This window comes from Silurus aristotelis, assembly GCF_946808225.1.
Source record: "Silurus aristotelis genome assembly, chromosome: 20".
Lineage (NCBI taxonomy): Eukaryota > Metazoa > Chordata > Actinopteri > Siluriformes > Siluridae > Silurus > Silurus aristotelis.
In genome coordinates, this window is record NC_139593.1 from 12,164,226 (window position 1) to 12,178,783 (window position 14,558).

At 35.3% G+C, this 14,558-nt stretch overlaps 1 protein-coding gene across 2 annotated transcripts in view; it reads right to left on the bottom strand.

Annotated features, from left to right (window-relative positions):
• sorcs1 (sortilin-related VPS10 domain containing receptor 1) overlaps positions 1 to 14,558 on the bottom strand; it is a 229,872-nt gene that overhangs the window by 78,823 nt on the left and 136,491 nt on the right. For both annotated transcript variants that reach the window (XR_014530515.1, XM_083523081.1), the window contains exon 3: positions 7,961 to 8,060. Coding sequence is in view for 1 of the 2 variants with exons in the window: in XM_083523081.1 (XP_083379207.1) it covers positions 7,961 to 8,060 (100 nt within the window). In the remaining variant the exon portion in view is untranslated. The remainder of the gene's footprint in view (positions 1 to 7,960; positions 8,061 to 14,558) is intronic.

Below are 14,558 nucleotides of genomic sequence, written 5' to 3' on the forward strand. Positions count from 1 at the left end.
TGATTTCACCTTTGACAAGAAATTCGGTTTAAATGCTGCCTCAAATTGATGACAATCTGTACCCATTGTAAGTTTTCATGAAAATTCTACAGAGAATATTTGTTTAAATTTCTCATTATTTCATGTAAAAAAAGATTTTTGTTGACATATTTCTCATGTTAAATAGTTGTACATCAAGTACAAAACTGAAACTGCATCATATTTGTTTTCTGTACGTTTTTAAATTGTATTTAGTTTTTTTTTTATTTTTTTTATTGCAAGTTCATACAAATAATAGTAGATATGTTGCAGTTTTGAATAATGTGTTATTCTTTTCTATATGACCATAAATTGGAGTGGACCCCTCTGCTTTTCCAGTCTAATAGGGGTTAAGTGTTATTTTCAATTCTTAATCGATTTAAAACCATACAAATTGGATTAATTTAACATTGAATGTAGACGCAAACGTTTAGCTTAAGTTAAATTCATACCTAAAAATATGAAGAAATAAAAGGTAAAATAATAATAAGGAAAAAAAACAAAAAAATAATAATAATTTGGCAATTAAACAATCATTTTGTAAAGCAGTGCTGGTACATACAATACATTTTTCTTAGCTCCCACCAACCATTTTCTTATAGCTTGGCAATATACACTGATCAGGCATAATATTATGACCACTGAAAGGTCAATTAAATAACACTGATTATCTCTTTATAATGGAACCTGTTAGTGGGTTGGATATATTAGGCAGCAAGTGAACATTTTGTCATCAAAGTTGATGTGTTAGAAGCCAAATTGTTGTTGACCAATTGACCAAATTTGTGATGGCTAAAAACATTGGACCATGGAGCAATGGAAGAACTAGACCACCGAGCAATGAAAGAAGGTGACCTGGTTTGATAAAATGTTTTCTTTTACATCACGTGAATGGCCCGGGTGCGTGTGCATCGCTTACCTGGGGAACACATGGCAGCAGGATGCACTATGGGAAGAAGGCAAGCTGGCGGAGGCAGTGTTCTGCTGGGAAACCTCATGTCTGGCCATTCATGTGTTGTTACTTTGACACATAACACATGCCTACGCATCGTTGTAGACGATGTACACCCTTCCAGAGAAATGGTATTCCCTGATTGCTGTGGCCTTTTTCAGCTAGATAATGCACCCTGCCACAAAACAAAAATGATTCAGGAATTGTTTGGGGAGCACAACGAGTTTGAGGTGTTGACTTGGCCTCCGAATTCCCCAGATCTGAAGCCAATTAAGTATATAGGATGTGCTGGACAAACACATCCAATCCATGGAGGCCCCACCTCACAACTTACAAGACTTCAAGGATCTGCTGCTAAAATCTTGGTGCCAGATACCACAGCTCACCTTCAAAAGTTTAGTGGAGTCCATGCAGGTCAGGACTGTTTTGGCAGCAAATGTGGGACCAACACAATATTAAGCAGGTGGTCATAATGGCATGCCTAATCGGTGTACAGTATGAGGTCTTGCTAGCAGTAGTATGTCAAGGATTTAAATAGCTTTGATGTAACCGTAATAGTACCAGACTCAGTATTCTGTTTCCATCAATTCCAACTCTATTTATTGCTGAAAAAAAAAAAAAGTAATTTGACCTTCTAAAATAAATACCCTGAAGCGCATCACATTTTTATAGATGTAAAATTAAATCAACATAGTTGGCTTCAAAAGAATACATTAAACGGGTTAATCTCAGTGCATTGTTAGCAATTGAATTACAATTCCTTTGCCTCTATTTGGCAGATCTTTTATTGGTTTTACACAAACAAGATAAAATTCATGCAAAGCATAAATCAGAGCGTTTAAAGCCTTATTCATAACCCCAAGAGTGGATCACTTACTGTGAACTGAAGTCAAAATCTTCTGGTCACTAGTGCAAAACCTTAAACGTAGCAATAAAAAAATCATATGTCTTCGAAAAAGGCTCATGCATTAATATTAGCCTGATGTCTTGAAACCTTCCCAGAATACAGAATGACCTACAGGTGAGGTGAGTTTTTGCGTATGCAAATAGGTCGAGTCTGGGTTCATGTTTCGACACCAACTGCACTGCAAATTAGTTATAAAAAATTTAAACCGGTCTCGCTTAAACAGAGCGAAACATCTGCAGCCATAATAATGCTAATGATAATGAGGTCACCACTTGCCAAACAGGCCCTGAGGGTGCTTTTTCTGGTTGGTGGAAAGTGGGAGGCTTAATACTTTTTAATTATTTATTTTATAAAGAGTGATTGTTTAGTAAAAGAAAAAAAGGAAACCCTGGATCATGAAACTGGACAGAGATCACTTGCATACAATGCAAACACACAAAACTTAACAGGGTTATAAAAACATAGCAACACTGGCAACATAATTTCACTAACCAATAAAAAAGATATACTTATTACTACTTCGAAAACAATAGAATACACAGAGCCTCATAACACTGTTGATCGCAATCCAATTCATTTTAAATTTTCACATTTATTACCTAATTTTGCCTCCAAGACTCAATAAAGAATACTGTAGATCTTGTGCAAATCCATAACCATGACTATACGTCAGAACGAGTAGCGCCTAAGGGAGAGATTGTCATGATTTGAACTTTTCAGCATGGGTAACCTTAATAGCTCTTGGCTTGAAGGAGCAAATTATATAGCTTCACTGTGTTGTGTATTAATTTGCCAAACTAGCTTATTCCAAAATCTACAAGTCGATGAATTCTTTCTGTTTCCATTTTTCAACAGTCTATAAGAGGCTGCCAGTTAATCAGCAATAATACTTTATCTCTCAGACAAACTATCAGTACTGTTGGCACTTATTCATTCTATGCATGCATTATGCAGGTACTCCTAATGTCTCTAAGTCCAGTATCTGAAGTTCAGTGTTGGTGTTCTTTACATCTTCAGTTGACACATCTAGAAGAGCAAAAATTTCCCAACTGTCTTGTGATCCTATAGCAGGGCTGCATTTAAAGTCATCAAGCTCCTTAGTACACCCCATTCTACTGCCAGTGTGTCTGTTGTCTATGTGCTTGATTTTGGCACTTGTTAACAATGTTTTTTACTAAAACACCTGAACTTCATAATCAATATTACGAATTACGAATTAATTAATAAAGTGAATTTTGTAACGAGAAGCACATCGATGTTTGGTGAGACCATGATTTGTTAATTAAATTTCTACCCAGTCTGAGGAGCTGTCCCAGGTTATGCTTGTTCACCAATTTTCTCTTAACGCTCTCAATTACTTCAATGACTGATGAGTGTCTGAGCTTGTAAATCTTAATCTGCAATAAACTTTACACTTGGTATTGTGCTGCATACCATCATTGGTTTGGGGTGCACAATGCTGCATTAGAGAACTAAAAACTGAATTTTGTAAGGGACTACTGATCATCAATTGAGATGGTGAGACAATTAAACTTGATAATACCCATGATTCTCTCTCTCTCTCTCTCTCTCTCTCTCTCTCTCTCTCTCTCTCTCTCTATGTATCTTTTTCATTGACACCTAATTTTTGTAATTTGTCTTCAGATTTTGTCATTTAATAGCTACATTTATTAAAATAACATAAGTTTTGCCTCCATTTCAAAAATTCCATATTACATTTTAATTCTTTGTGAACACACATTTTCTATAGTTTTGTGGAAGTCACTAAATGCTACGGATGTTCATGTGCTTTGTGCCTAATCAGTGATTATCAACATAAGCTTGTAAGTACAAAAGTGACATAAAACTTTCATTTGGTTTGACCCATAAAAGCATCTACACCCACAGATAAATGAAGTGCATTGTTTATAAAATCAGTTTATGATACCTTACATTAAAGTAATCACAAAGGCTCAGTTTGCTGCACCTGGACCTGAAAGATAATTGCTTAACTCTGTAAATACTGTTTGATAACAGGCCTTTGACACAGGAGAGAGATATTACTATGCAGAGCAATGGCATTAGGAACAAACATCCTCAATCTTTTAGGCCATGGTTCATGGCCCATATATGCATGTAAAAGTTCATTTCCATACGTGAATCTTTAATCGTGTTCACACGCTACGTTAGCCGTTTGTTTCCCACCCCCCACACAGACCTACTAGGAACTGTGTTTAGTGTCAGTGTAATCCTTAATTATCATGTAGCTCCAGGCATAGCTTTGTGTGATCACTGAGAAGCAGTGAGAGGAACTAGCGACAGACGTGTTCCATCTTCATTACCAAGCTCTCCTTAATGAACAGAAAAAAGAGCTTTGATTAAACACAGAAAAAATGGAAAAAGAGCGACCGAGGGAAATTTAAAGTAAAATTAAAGTATTTCTCATGCATGCTCTGGCCTGGATTATATCAAAATGTCACAAGCATGTTTTGTTAGAAATCATACTGGGACCTTGAAAAATATCAGTGTTAACATAAATCCGGATTTTGAAAGGTAGAACATTGTAACAGTGCTGTGTGGGGTGTTTAAGTGGGAAATAAATAATACATTATTTTACAATAAGAGGTAAATAAATACATAAAAAAATTAAATAGATAAATAAATAAATGCCTATTTAAAAAAGGAAAAAACATATCAACAGCACAAATTAAGATCCAATTTTGTCAAGAATCAGACAAACAGATACAAGTGATGTATTCTGCAGAAAAATGTTTTTGTTTTAGGTAATGTGAAGAAAAAAAAAAAACACTAACCAGAACAAGCAGATGAATGCTAAATTTAGTCACAAACATTTAAGAGCGGAACTGAGATACAAAAAAAAAAACAGTTGTGCATTATTAATGCTTAGATGATGTAAGTTACAATGACTTTAACCGGGATATAGTGCCTGAGGTCATGTAATGTCATGTAAAGGTCATCAGCTGAGGATTCTGGGGAAAATAAAAAAGAAAGAAGGGTGCTTTATACTTGTCAAATGTGTATTTACAGCCCAGTGAAATTCTTTCTTCAGATATCCCAGTGCTGTTAGGAGGTTGGGGTCACAGTGCAGGGTCAGCCATGTCACATCCCCCTAGAGCACTGAGGGCCCCAAGAGCAAGAGCTTGGCAATAGTGGGGCTTGAACCCCCCCCCAACCTCCTGATTAGTAACAAGAGCCTTAACCACTGAGCTACAGTAATACCGCCCCCAGCTCACACACACACACACACACACACACACACACACACACACACACACACACACACACACAAACATATATATATAATTTAATGTTGCAAATGTCATGTAAACAAGATAATCAATCAAAAGGTACAGGACAAAAAGAAAAGTGTGCCACTAAGAATTAAATGTTACGAGAGCAAGGACAATGCTTACTCAGTGATGTACTTTTATTTTATATATGTGATTATATAGAACTGTATTTGTTGTATCTGTCCCAAATTATTTACAGTAAGTTGTTGTTAGAAGATAAATTCCATTGAAAATAAATTCTTTTATTGCTTACTGTTAATTACAGCTCATTTTTAATACTTGACCACCAATTCAGAAAACGTGTCAGTGCGTTAGAGGTTTTTTCATTAATTCAAGTAAAAACTGTTTCAGAACATCACTATTATTATGTTGTTTGAGTAAAACATCAATTAAAAATGATACATATTCAACAAATTGATTTCCAGCTCGAATGTTTTTGTAGACTACAGTGTTAACAACAAAAGTAAATAAATTAATGCAAAACACGTTCAAATTAGTAATTCTGTCAAGTAATAATGTCATATAACAACATTTCTGAGTTCCTTATACAATGATGATAGGTGGTGGATGTGATGTCCACAGCTATAGCTAAAAGATTATTCTACAATGTTCAACTCTACTCTTAGTAGCCTCTGGATTGTCTGTTTTGAGCTGGAATAAACATCTGAGAAGGATTAAATAATGATTTGAAACAGTCTTATATAGTAAAAGTAAAGCAGCCTTTCAATAATTATTAATATTAATTAATTAATTAATTGATGGATAATTATATTATTATTATTACAAAATAATTAATGCTTCTTCTTCTTTTGGCTTCTCCCATTAGGGGTCGCCACAGCAGATCATCCGTCTCCATACCCCAATATAAAATAATTCATTAATTAATATTATAATAATATCTACCTGATTACATTAAAAACCATAATAAATCAAATGTGCAAGATAGTACAAATCAGCAAAGTAATGACATGCTGCATGAATATATCAAGCAAAAATGATTATTCTACTAAACCATTGCTACTATTAAACTACAAATAACTACCGTAATTTCCGGACTATAAAGCGCACCCATATATAAGCCGCACCCACTGAATTTGACAAAGATTTTTATTTTAAACATAAATAAGCCGCACCTGTCTATAAGCCGCAGTCTACATTGAAACTAATGAATTTTACACAGGCTCTAACGACAGTGTCTGTTACATGGGTGAAATATGTTGTGGCTCCTTTAAGAGCAGAGCGGCATTTTGGGAATAGCCTGCCTCCTCATTTTTCCGCTATTACTGCATGTGTGCAAGACCGAGGAATATGTCCTTTTTATTTTCTGATGCTCATTTCTAAGTTTCTTCGACTAAACCATAACGTTGTTGCAAAGAAAAATAAAAAAGCACGAGTTTTGGAAACCTGTCTGTGCTTTTATGATTTCTGTTGCAACTGGAGTTAGCGAGCTCTCCCTTCACCCAGACTCAACACGTTACAACGGCTTGTATCTAAACAGTAGCCGACCCAGAAAGTCATTGTTCACTATCTTTCTCCTTACTTTCACAATTATTTCTCTCTGGAGTTTTTCTTTTGGCATCGTTGTGCGTTTAAATCGCTGTGCAGCTCAGAACACAGGTGAGGTGCGTTTTTTCGTTTCTGTTCGGAAATTTAATTGGTCTAATGTTATGGGGTTCAGTTTTTTGGCTTGAAGTTTGTGAAACCCGGGAAAAACCCAGGAAAAATTAATAAATAAGCCGCTTCGTTGTTTAAGCCGCAGGGTTCAAAATTAAAAAAAGTATCAGCTTATAGTCCGAAAAATACGGTACATTCCCGCACATCACTATTACTTATTTTCATTTATAGGCATTTTTATAGTCAATTTCTAAACCTCTTAGGCCCAACACAATTTACATTTAGGTAACGATTATAAACAATAATTTATAAACAATGCAAAAAGTCATGCAAAACATGAAAGATTAAGAAGATGGCAAACATATAGAAAATGCAAGAAAACAACTCATTTATTTATAGAGGGACTGGGCTACTAAATAAAGATTTAAACATAAATATGCGTAAAAGAATCAAATAATGATGTGTTGATAATTAATAATTGAATTTCGCAGTATTTAAAGCAATGATAACTATTGGCTTACCACTTAATAAATGTTTAAAAATGGCAACTCAAGGGGCAGTTATACCAAGCAAGTCCTACAGTAAATGCCAGGGACACATTCTGTCTTCATTACAAGGCTATAATTAATGAGAGGGAAACGAGCCCTTTGTGACTGAGAAAAGAGGATTTGAGGAGGGATAAGAGGACAAGGGAGGAGCGAGACTAATGGTTTGTGCCGTCACTCGATGAGCCGCAGGAGCCTCTGGGCCGTAAATTTGAACCCTCTTGTCTCGGCTTTGATTAAAACACTGCAAATTTACAGCTCTCTTTCCACGCAGTTCATAACTCAGAGACCCTGTGAGACAGAGACTACAGGCTTATCAATATGAATAAAGCGCAAGTGTTTTGCTTTGAATACTACCAAATCTCTTGTTGAAATTTTTTCTTCTATTGCAGGCTCTATTGGATGTACTGGATTTATGAGCTCTTTCAGTGCATTGACCATATCATAAAAAAATATAAGTAGATGCAAGGACTACACGGGTGATGAATATAAAAAAAAAGGACTATATAAGCTAATATACATTCAAGCTAAAAGTCAGCCTTCTTCCAAACAAAGTGGTACAAGGTGTCCTCACTACATTTTAATAATCATATAGTTAAATATTTATGCTGAGGATGTTATGTGCAAGACTTACCTTTCGCTTGTTATTCGGGCTGACATACAAGTAACTAAGTATGGTTTTCACCCCGACTTTCTCATTAAGCTTCTCATAAGTGGTTCCGTAGTCAGTTGACCTGAAAATTAATGAGAGAACACGGTAAAGACTCGATGAATTACTTGTCACAATTTAAATCTGACAGTGCCTTTAACTAGCTGAGGATCATGCATGATAATGAAATTATTCAGTTCATTTTTCAGTCCTCAAAAACATTTTTAATGGAATTCTTAATTACAGATGTACCTAGAAATATGGATGGGTTTATTACCCATTCATGGGTAGCATTTATTCCAAGCTGTTATTTATTATGTCTGAAGTGCTGCTGACCGGACAGTGTAGATTAAATATTGTTATGGTGTTTATTTGACAATGAACAATGGTGATGCCTTACATTAGACTTTGCACAAATAAACCTTGTATTTAAGAAAAAAATTTAAGAAGGGAGAGATAGATTGAGACATGCATTTGTTACTTTTGGCCTCTTTTTCACTTTGTTTTACAATAGATCTAAACATAAAAAATTTTTTATTGCTGACCCTTGGATAGTATACAAATCCATCAGCCAATTTTTTATTTTTTTTTGTTTTTGTTTTCTTTGTGAAATGTCCAACAATAAAGCAACAATGTATCCATGCACAAATTTAGACCATAACTCCTTTAATGATTATCCTCATTAATTTGTCCTAACCTTTTGACCAAATCTATTATTGTCCGCATTGACACGTTTTTTCCATTTAACAGTTGAGCTTTATTCAAGTGGATACATTTGTAATTACCATTTTTTAATTTGTAAAATTGACTGAGAAACTCAAAACAAAAAAGATTGTGGGTGATGTTGTACTGCAGTTTTAGTGTCCCAGATTGTACAAACTTTCATATTGCATTTTTTTCCACAGGGGAAAGAACATTCACTTACAACTGCAACAAAACAAAGAGACAAAAATAAATAAACACCTAACAGAAATGACACAGGCAAACAAAGCTTCTTACGTTTTCACACATTCACATTGCACAAATGTTTTCAGATGTTTCAGTGTGAACAAGCAATTTTTGGAAAGACACTTTAAAATACCAGTGCAAACAAAGAACATTTTAAAATGACAATGCAGTTTTGAACCTCATCAAGATTAATGTGCACATAGCCTGAAAACAACAAGCCATGGCAATGCGTGAAGGAACCAAAACTGACCATACCCTCCGGATAACTGGGATGGCATACTTTCTCCTTATATATATCAATCACTGAAATTGAATCATGGGTGTCTGTGTCCTCAAGTATTTGAAAGAAGGCCGATACCTCTGTACTGCAATTGTGTTACGGTTCAAACTTCTAATTTTGCATGCTAAGCTGTTCTTGTGCAGGCTGAGCACTGCTCTATGACAGAATTGGTTCTACCATTTAGATCGCTGTGAGATTTCACTTACTAATGTATATACTCAAGTACTCAAGTATACTCAAGTTTATCAGACCATATAAGATATAGATAATAGTTTAAATGTAAAATATTTATGAAATCTTTTCTGTGTTTCTTATGCATTCTTATAATGCACTGTATGTATATACCAATAAGTGGATGCTTCTGTAATTAAAAAAATATTCTGCAATGATATAGTCAACTACATTATCAGCAACATGCAGAGTAAATTATATACACAGTTAGTCATCTTTTGTACACATATTTAGTTCCATCAAAGGCACCCCCTACTCACAATTATAAGTCACTTACTGTAACATCATTGATGCTACATGTTTTAAATGGCTCCCTTAACCTAACTCTAATCATAAAGACACCAAGGTTTGGTTAGAACACATCAAAATTAAATAATATTAAAACCGTTACATGTCATTTTGGGAGATAAATTTAATAGCATTTTCATAACGGGAGTGGTAGCTCAGTGGTTAAGGTGCTGGGTTACTGATCGGAGCCTCGTTATTGCCAGGTTGCCACTCTTAGGCCCTTGAGCAAGGTCCTAAACCCTCTGTGCTTAAGGGGCACTGTATCATGGCTGACCCTGCACTCTGACCCCAGCTTCTGAGCAAGCTGGAATATGCGAAGAAAAAAGTTAAATGTGCTGTAATGAATATGTGACAATTTAAGGCTATTTGTCTTCTAAATTAGATAAATAAAATATTCAAAATCAAATTTAATTTGCACCAACACCATCCAATTTTTGTCTCCCAAACTCCAAAACATTGGCTTAGCCACCCTGTGCTCTTTTTCAAGCCAAACAAAGTGTGTTGATTCAATATTATATTTAATACTAGCAAAGGGGTGCAAAATGTAGTTGATCTTGGATTGCAGGTGTAGCTTTTGCTTGTCTAAAATGAATATTGACACCTATTCAGGCCCTTACTGAATATAACTTCCTGATCTAAGATAATATAAAAAATTTACTTTATTATACATTTTGCAACTCAAATGGTTGTCTGTCACATGATTCAATATGGAACCTTTAATGCTTTCCAAAATACCCATCTTCTAGATATTACACTCTTCTAGAAGCAAAATTCTTTTTACTATTGATCCGATACCTGCGTGTGCTGTGTCTAAGAACATCTTCGCATTACTAGCATTACTTGGTATTACCTTCACACACATTTTTATCTGTAAAGAGAAAACAAGTACATGGATTTCCCACAAAAATGTTTCCTCTGTCCTTTTAAGGCTCAATTATGTATAGATTGAGTGACCCAGACACTGGCCCCTGTGTCCTCAAAACTGATGACAGTAGTACTTTTCTAAATTCCAGCTCTATGAAGATATCACAGGATGACAATCATGTACACAAATTGCAAAAACAGCCTCAGAACAGCATTTGACCTTGTTTGCTAAGGCCAAGGCATTGTACCTCCACACGGCTTTCCACGCCTCCACAATTTCTACACTCAAAAGTGTTCACAGTGTTTACCAGTGAGATAGGGATAAACAGCTTCAGTATGGGTCAATTTTTCAATCTTCTTTCTCTCGGCACATTTCATGAGGTCGCTAGTGGATTAGAGGAATGTCTGGGTTATGAAACTCCCTGGCAATGACCTCTCAAAAACTTTTTTTAGAAGAAAAATCTATATTTGGTTTGATTCTTTGGACTGTTTCTGGCTTTTTGATCTTATGAAATAATTCCACTGCAGTTCTTTAGGTTGGTTAAATGTTTTAGCTTTCTACAGAGTTTCTCTTACTGTTTTAATTGTGTTTCTTTACCTGTTTTTCCAAATTATGTAGAACATTTACAGGCTTTCTCAGGATGATGAGCCAGAAACCTCTATTGGATAAATTTCTCTGTGGTGTGGTGTACTGTTAACTTCTAAACCAAGTTTCATGCACTTAAATTGTTAAAATTTCATTAAATATTTCAAATATTCAACTGTTTTCTGAGGCAAAGAAATACAAAAGATCCACAAAAAAAACATGATTGTTGAGCATTCTACCTTGCTAAAAGGGTTTGCCAATATGAAACCCTCTGTAGTAGGGTTCTACATAGAATCTTACAGAGTTCTCTAAGCGAGACAGAGAATTTCTCAACGAAAAAAACTTCCACAAGTGCAGTTTTTTGAAAACCTTCTGTGTAAATTCATTTATGAACAGTAAACTTGCTGTCGGATGATTCTCATAAAACTATTAAGGGTTTCCCAGTTCCCGTATTAGAAGAATGATCTATCTTTTTTGCTGTTTCTGTTATGGGATTAAACAGTTCAGTAATCAACAATGTAATGTAAGCTGTAGGTTCTGTTTTCCATTTAGTTTTCTATAACTTGCGATATGGCAGTGGGGTTGACACTAGGGTAAACCAGAAATGATCCAACATAACCAAATTTTAGGAAGCAGCAATTAGCTAAAAATATGAATGACAGACCAATTTTAACCACTGGGAACAGATTAGGTAAATGTTCCTAATTGAAAGAATTTCTCACTGACTTTTTTATTTATTTTTTTTTTTTTTTGCAGTGATACAGTATTTGTTAGCATTGCCATTTTTAAAAACTTTTTTACTAAAGATAAAGAAAAACAACAAAATCCTATGAAACACCTGACTTTTAGATTTTTTTGTTAAAACTGTATTAAAATTATTTGCAATTATTTAATGTAGCTTTAAATTACTCAGTTTTAACTACCTAACCCCATCACCCATGAACTGTGTCTCTTATAGCAGTGGTTGTTAAGGTGGACATTTTAGATGCATCAATAAAGCTTAGTTAGGCGGTCTATGAATAAAAAATAAATAAAAACAAAACAAATTACAGTGGTGGACATCACAACCCACAATAATCCAATTTATTACATTTACTGCTTAGCTTTTAGAGTTATTATCCTGTTCGCCTGTAGAGCTGAATTGAATCCAAACCACAATAACTCAAAAACTAGTTAGTCTATAAATAATCTTCTTTACTGTAATAATTGAATTGTGTTAGTTAAATGTGCACTGACAGGGCCCAAAGAATTTATTTTATAGTTAAAGTGCTCCCAGGCTCCAATTCAATTCTTAGCTGATTTTTAAATAAGCAGCAAACATTTGGTTATTTGGTTATTTTTTTATTAAATTTTTTTGTGTGTGTGTGTGAAGTACCCTTACAACACTGGACATTTTCAGCTGTCTTTTTACATCCAATGTAGGCAAGTTCTCAAGAAGTTTGATGTGGGGCTGCACATTTTTTAATAATTCATCTTAGTACTAATGTGAAATCTGTGTTTCTTTGAAACGTGCCAATTCAAACTTCTCAAAGGTTTAACAATTTTTCATTTTTCTCCAGTTGCCACTTCAAATAAATTCTGAACAAGGCCTAAATAATCAAATGCCTGCCTAAGATAGTCTAATTTGTGGATAAGATAAGGCATCTCTCATTCAGACTTAATCAAAATGTCTGTTCAGTGCTAGCAATCAAATGCACAGCTTAAACGAAGGGCCCTGATATACAGTAAGAGGCTTTAGTTCCTTTGAATATGCATGCTGGAAGCACTACACCATCCACTGCAATTTATTGTAACAGTTTTCATTTTCCTGTGATCAGGATGAACCACAACCTAAAATGTTCAGGCTACAACTTTTATAGTGTCTTAAAGCCTTACTTTAACTTGAGCTTTAACTATAACAAGAACTCATAAAGCGGCTGCTCTGAGATCAGCATAAAGCAGCATAAAACCTCTGCCAGGGGCTGACAATAAATAGCCTGACTCTGGAGGGTTTTTTTCCTGCCGAGATTTATAATGAAATGGTAACAGAGCAGATGAAATACACCACTTTTCTCTCTGGATCCAGATGGCAGGAGGTGATTCATGACTGTTGCTCTGGACCTTTGCAGGGGTCAAACAGGACTATTGGAAAATTACATCATCTTTGTATCGATCAGCTACTCATGGACTATTCCAAAAAATATGTGATTTAATGTTGTGAGGTTGGACCTGTGTTATGCCTCTGCCACTGGCACACAGTTGCTGAGGGGAAAAGGCAAAAAAAGGGACATCTTGAGTGAAAGCTAATAAATGATGCTTGGGGAAAAGCTTCGCTTTCACAAGATTTAGTCACCAATTTCATTCACCTGTAATGAGGATTCGCTTTAGTTGCCGAATCTATAGCCGTTTAACTTGAATGACTAAATTTTTTTTCCTGTGGAAAATATGTTACTGCACCCAAGCTGAGAAGGTGAGTTTTGTTTAGAGGTTTGCTGGAGGAGCAGCTCGCTTTTAGTTGCAAACTTGCAAATGAAGTAAAATTCTATAAAAAAATAACCACAACAAACACACACACACACACACACACACACACACACACACACACACTAATGCTACGTTCTCACATACAGTAATTTAATCATTGCATCTCTTAAGGTGCTGAAATATTATTTCAACTGTAAATGATCTTGCTGTGGATGTCATAGTTGTTGGTGACTTAACAATCATTGCGTTTTTAGTGTACAGTAACTCAAATAACCATTCTTTACAACAATGTTGAACAGAAAAATCATAACACAATGTTCAACACAGCCATTATTGAGCTACAAAAGCAGAAGAGGACAGCCAGGAACAGCATACTGAGGGAGCAGTAGACACAGACTCACAGTAAGTGATGAATTTTAGCTGAGACATGCAGATGGCAAGGTCAGAAATTGGTGTCAGCAGAATGAATCCGAAACTTCTGATCAGAAGGTCATGAGTTCAACTCCCAGCACTACCAAGCTGCCACTGCTGGGTCCTGGAGCAAGGCCCTTAACTATCAACTGCTCAGTTGTATAAGAGATAATTGTAAGTCGCTCTGGAAAAGGGAGTGTGCCAAATGCAGTAAATGTAAATGGCACAAAATGCCTTGTGTTAACAGTTCAAGCTGGTGGTGATGGTATGCGAAATGTTTTCTTAGCAAATATTGGAACTCTCAATACCAGAAGAGCATTGTTCGAATGCTACAGCATATCTGAGTAGCGTTGCTAAACTTTTTATATCCTTTTCTGAGACTCTTTGCCACTCCATTTGACCTCTCCAGTCACCAGATCTATTATATCAAAGAAATACAATGTGCAACCCATGGCATGACGTATTAAGGCTTTTCTGGCAGAATGTTTTCCTACCCAATATTAATATGGTGT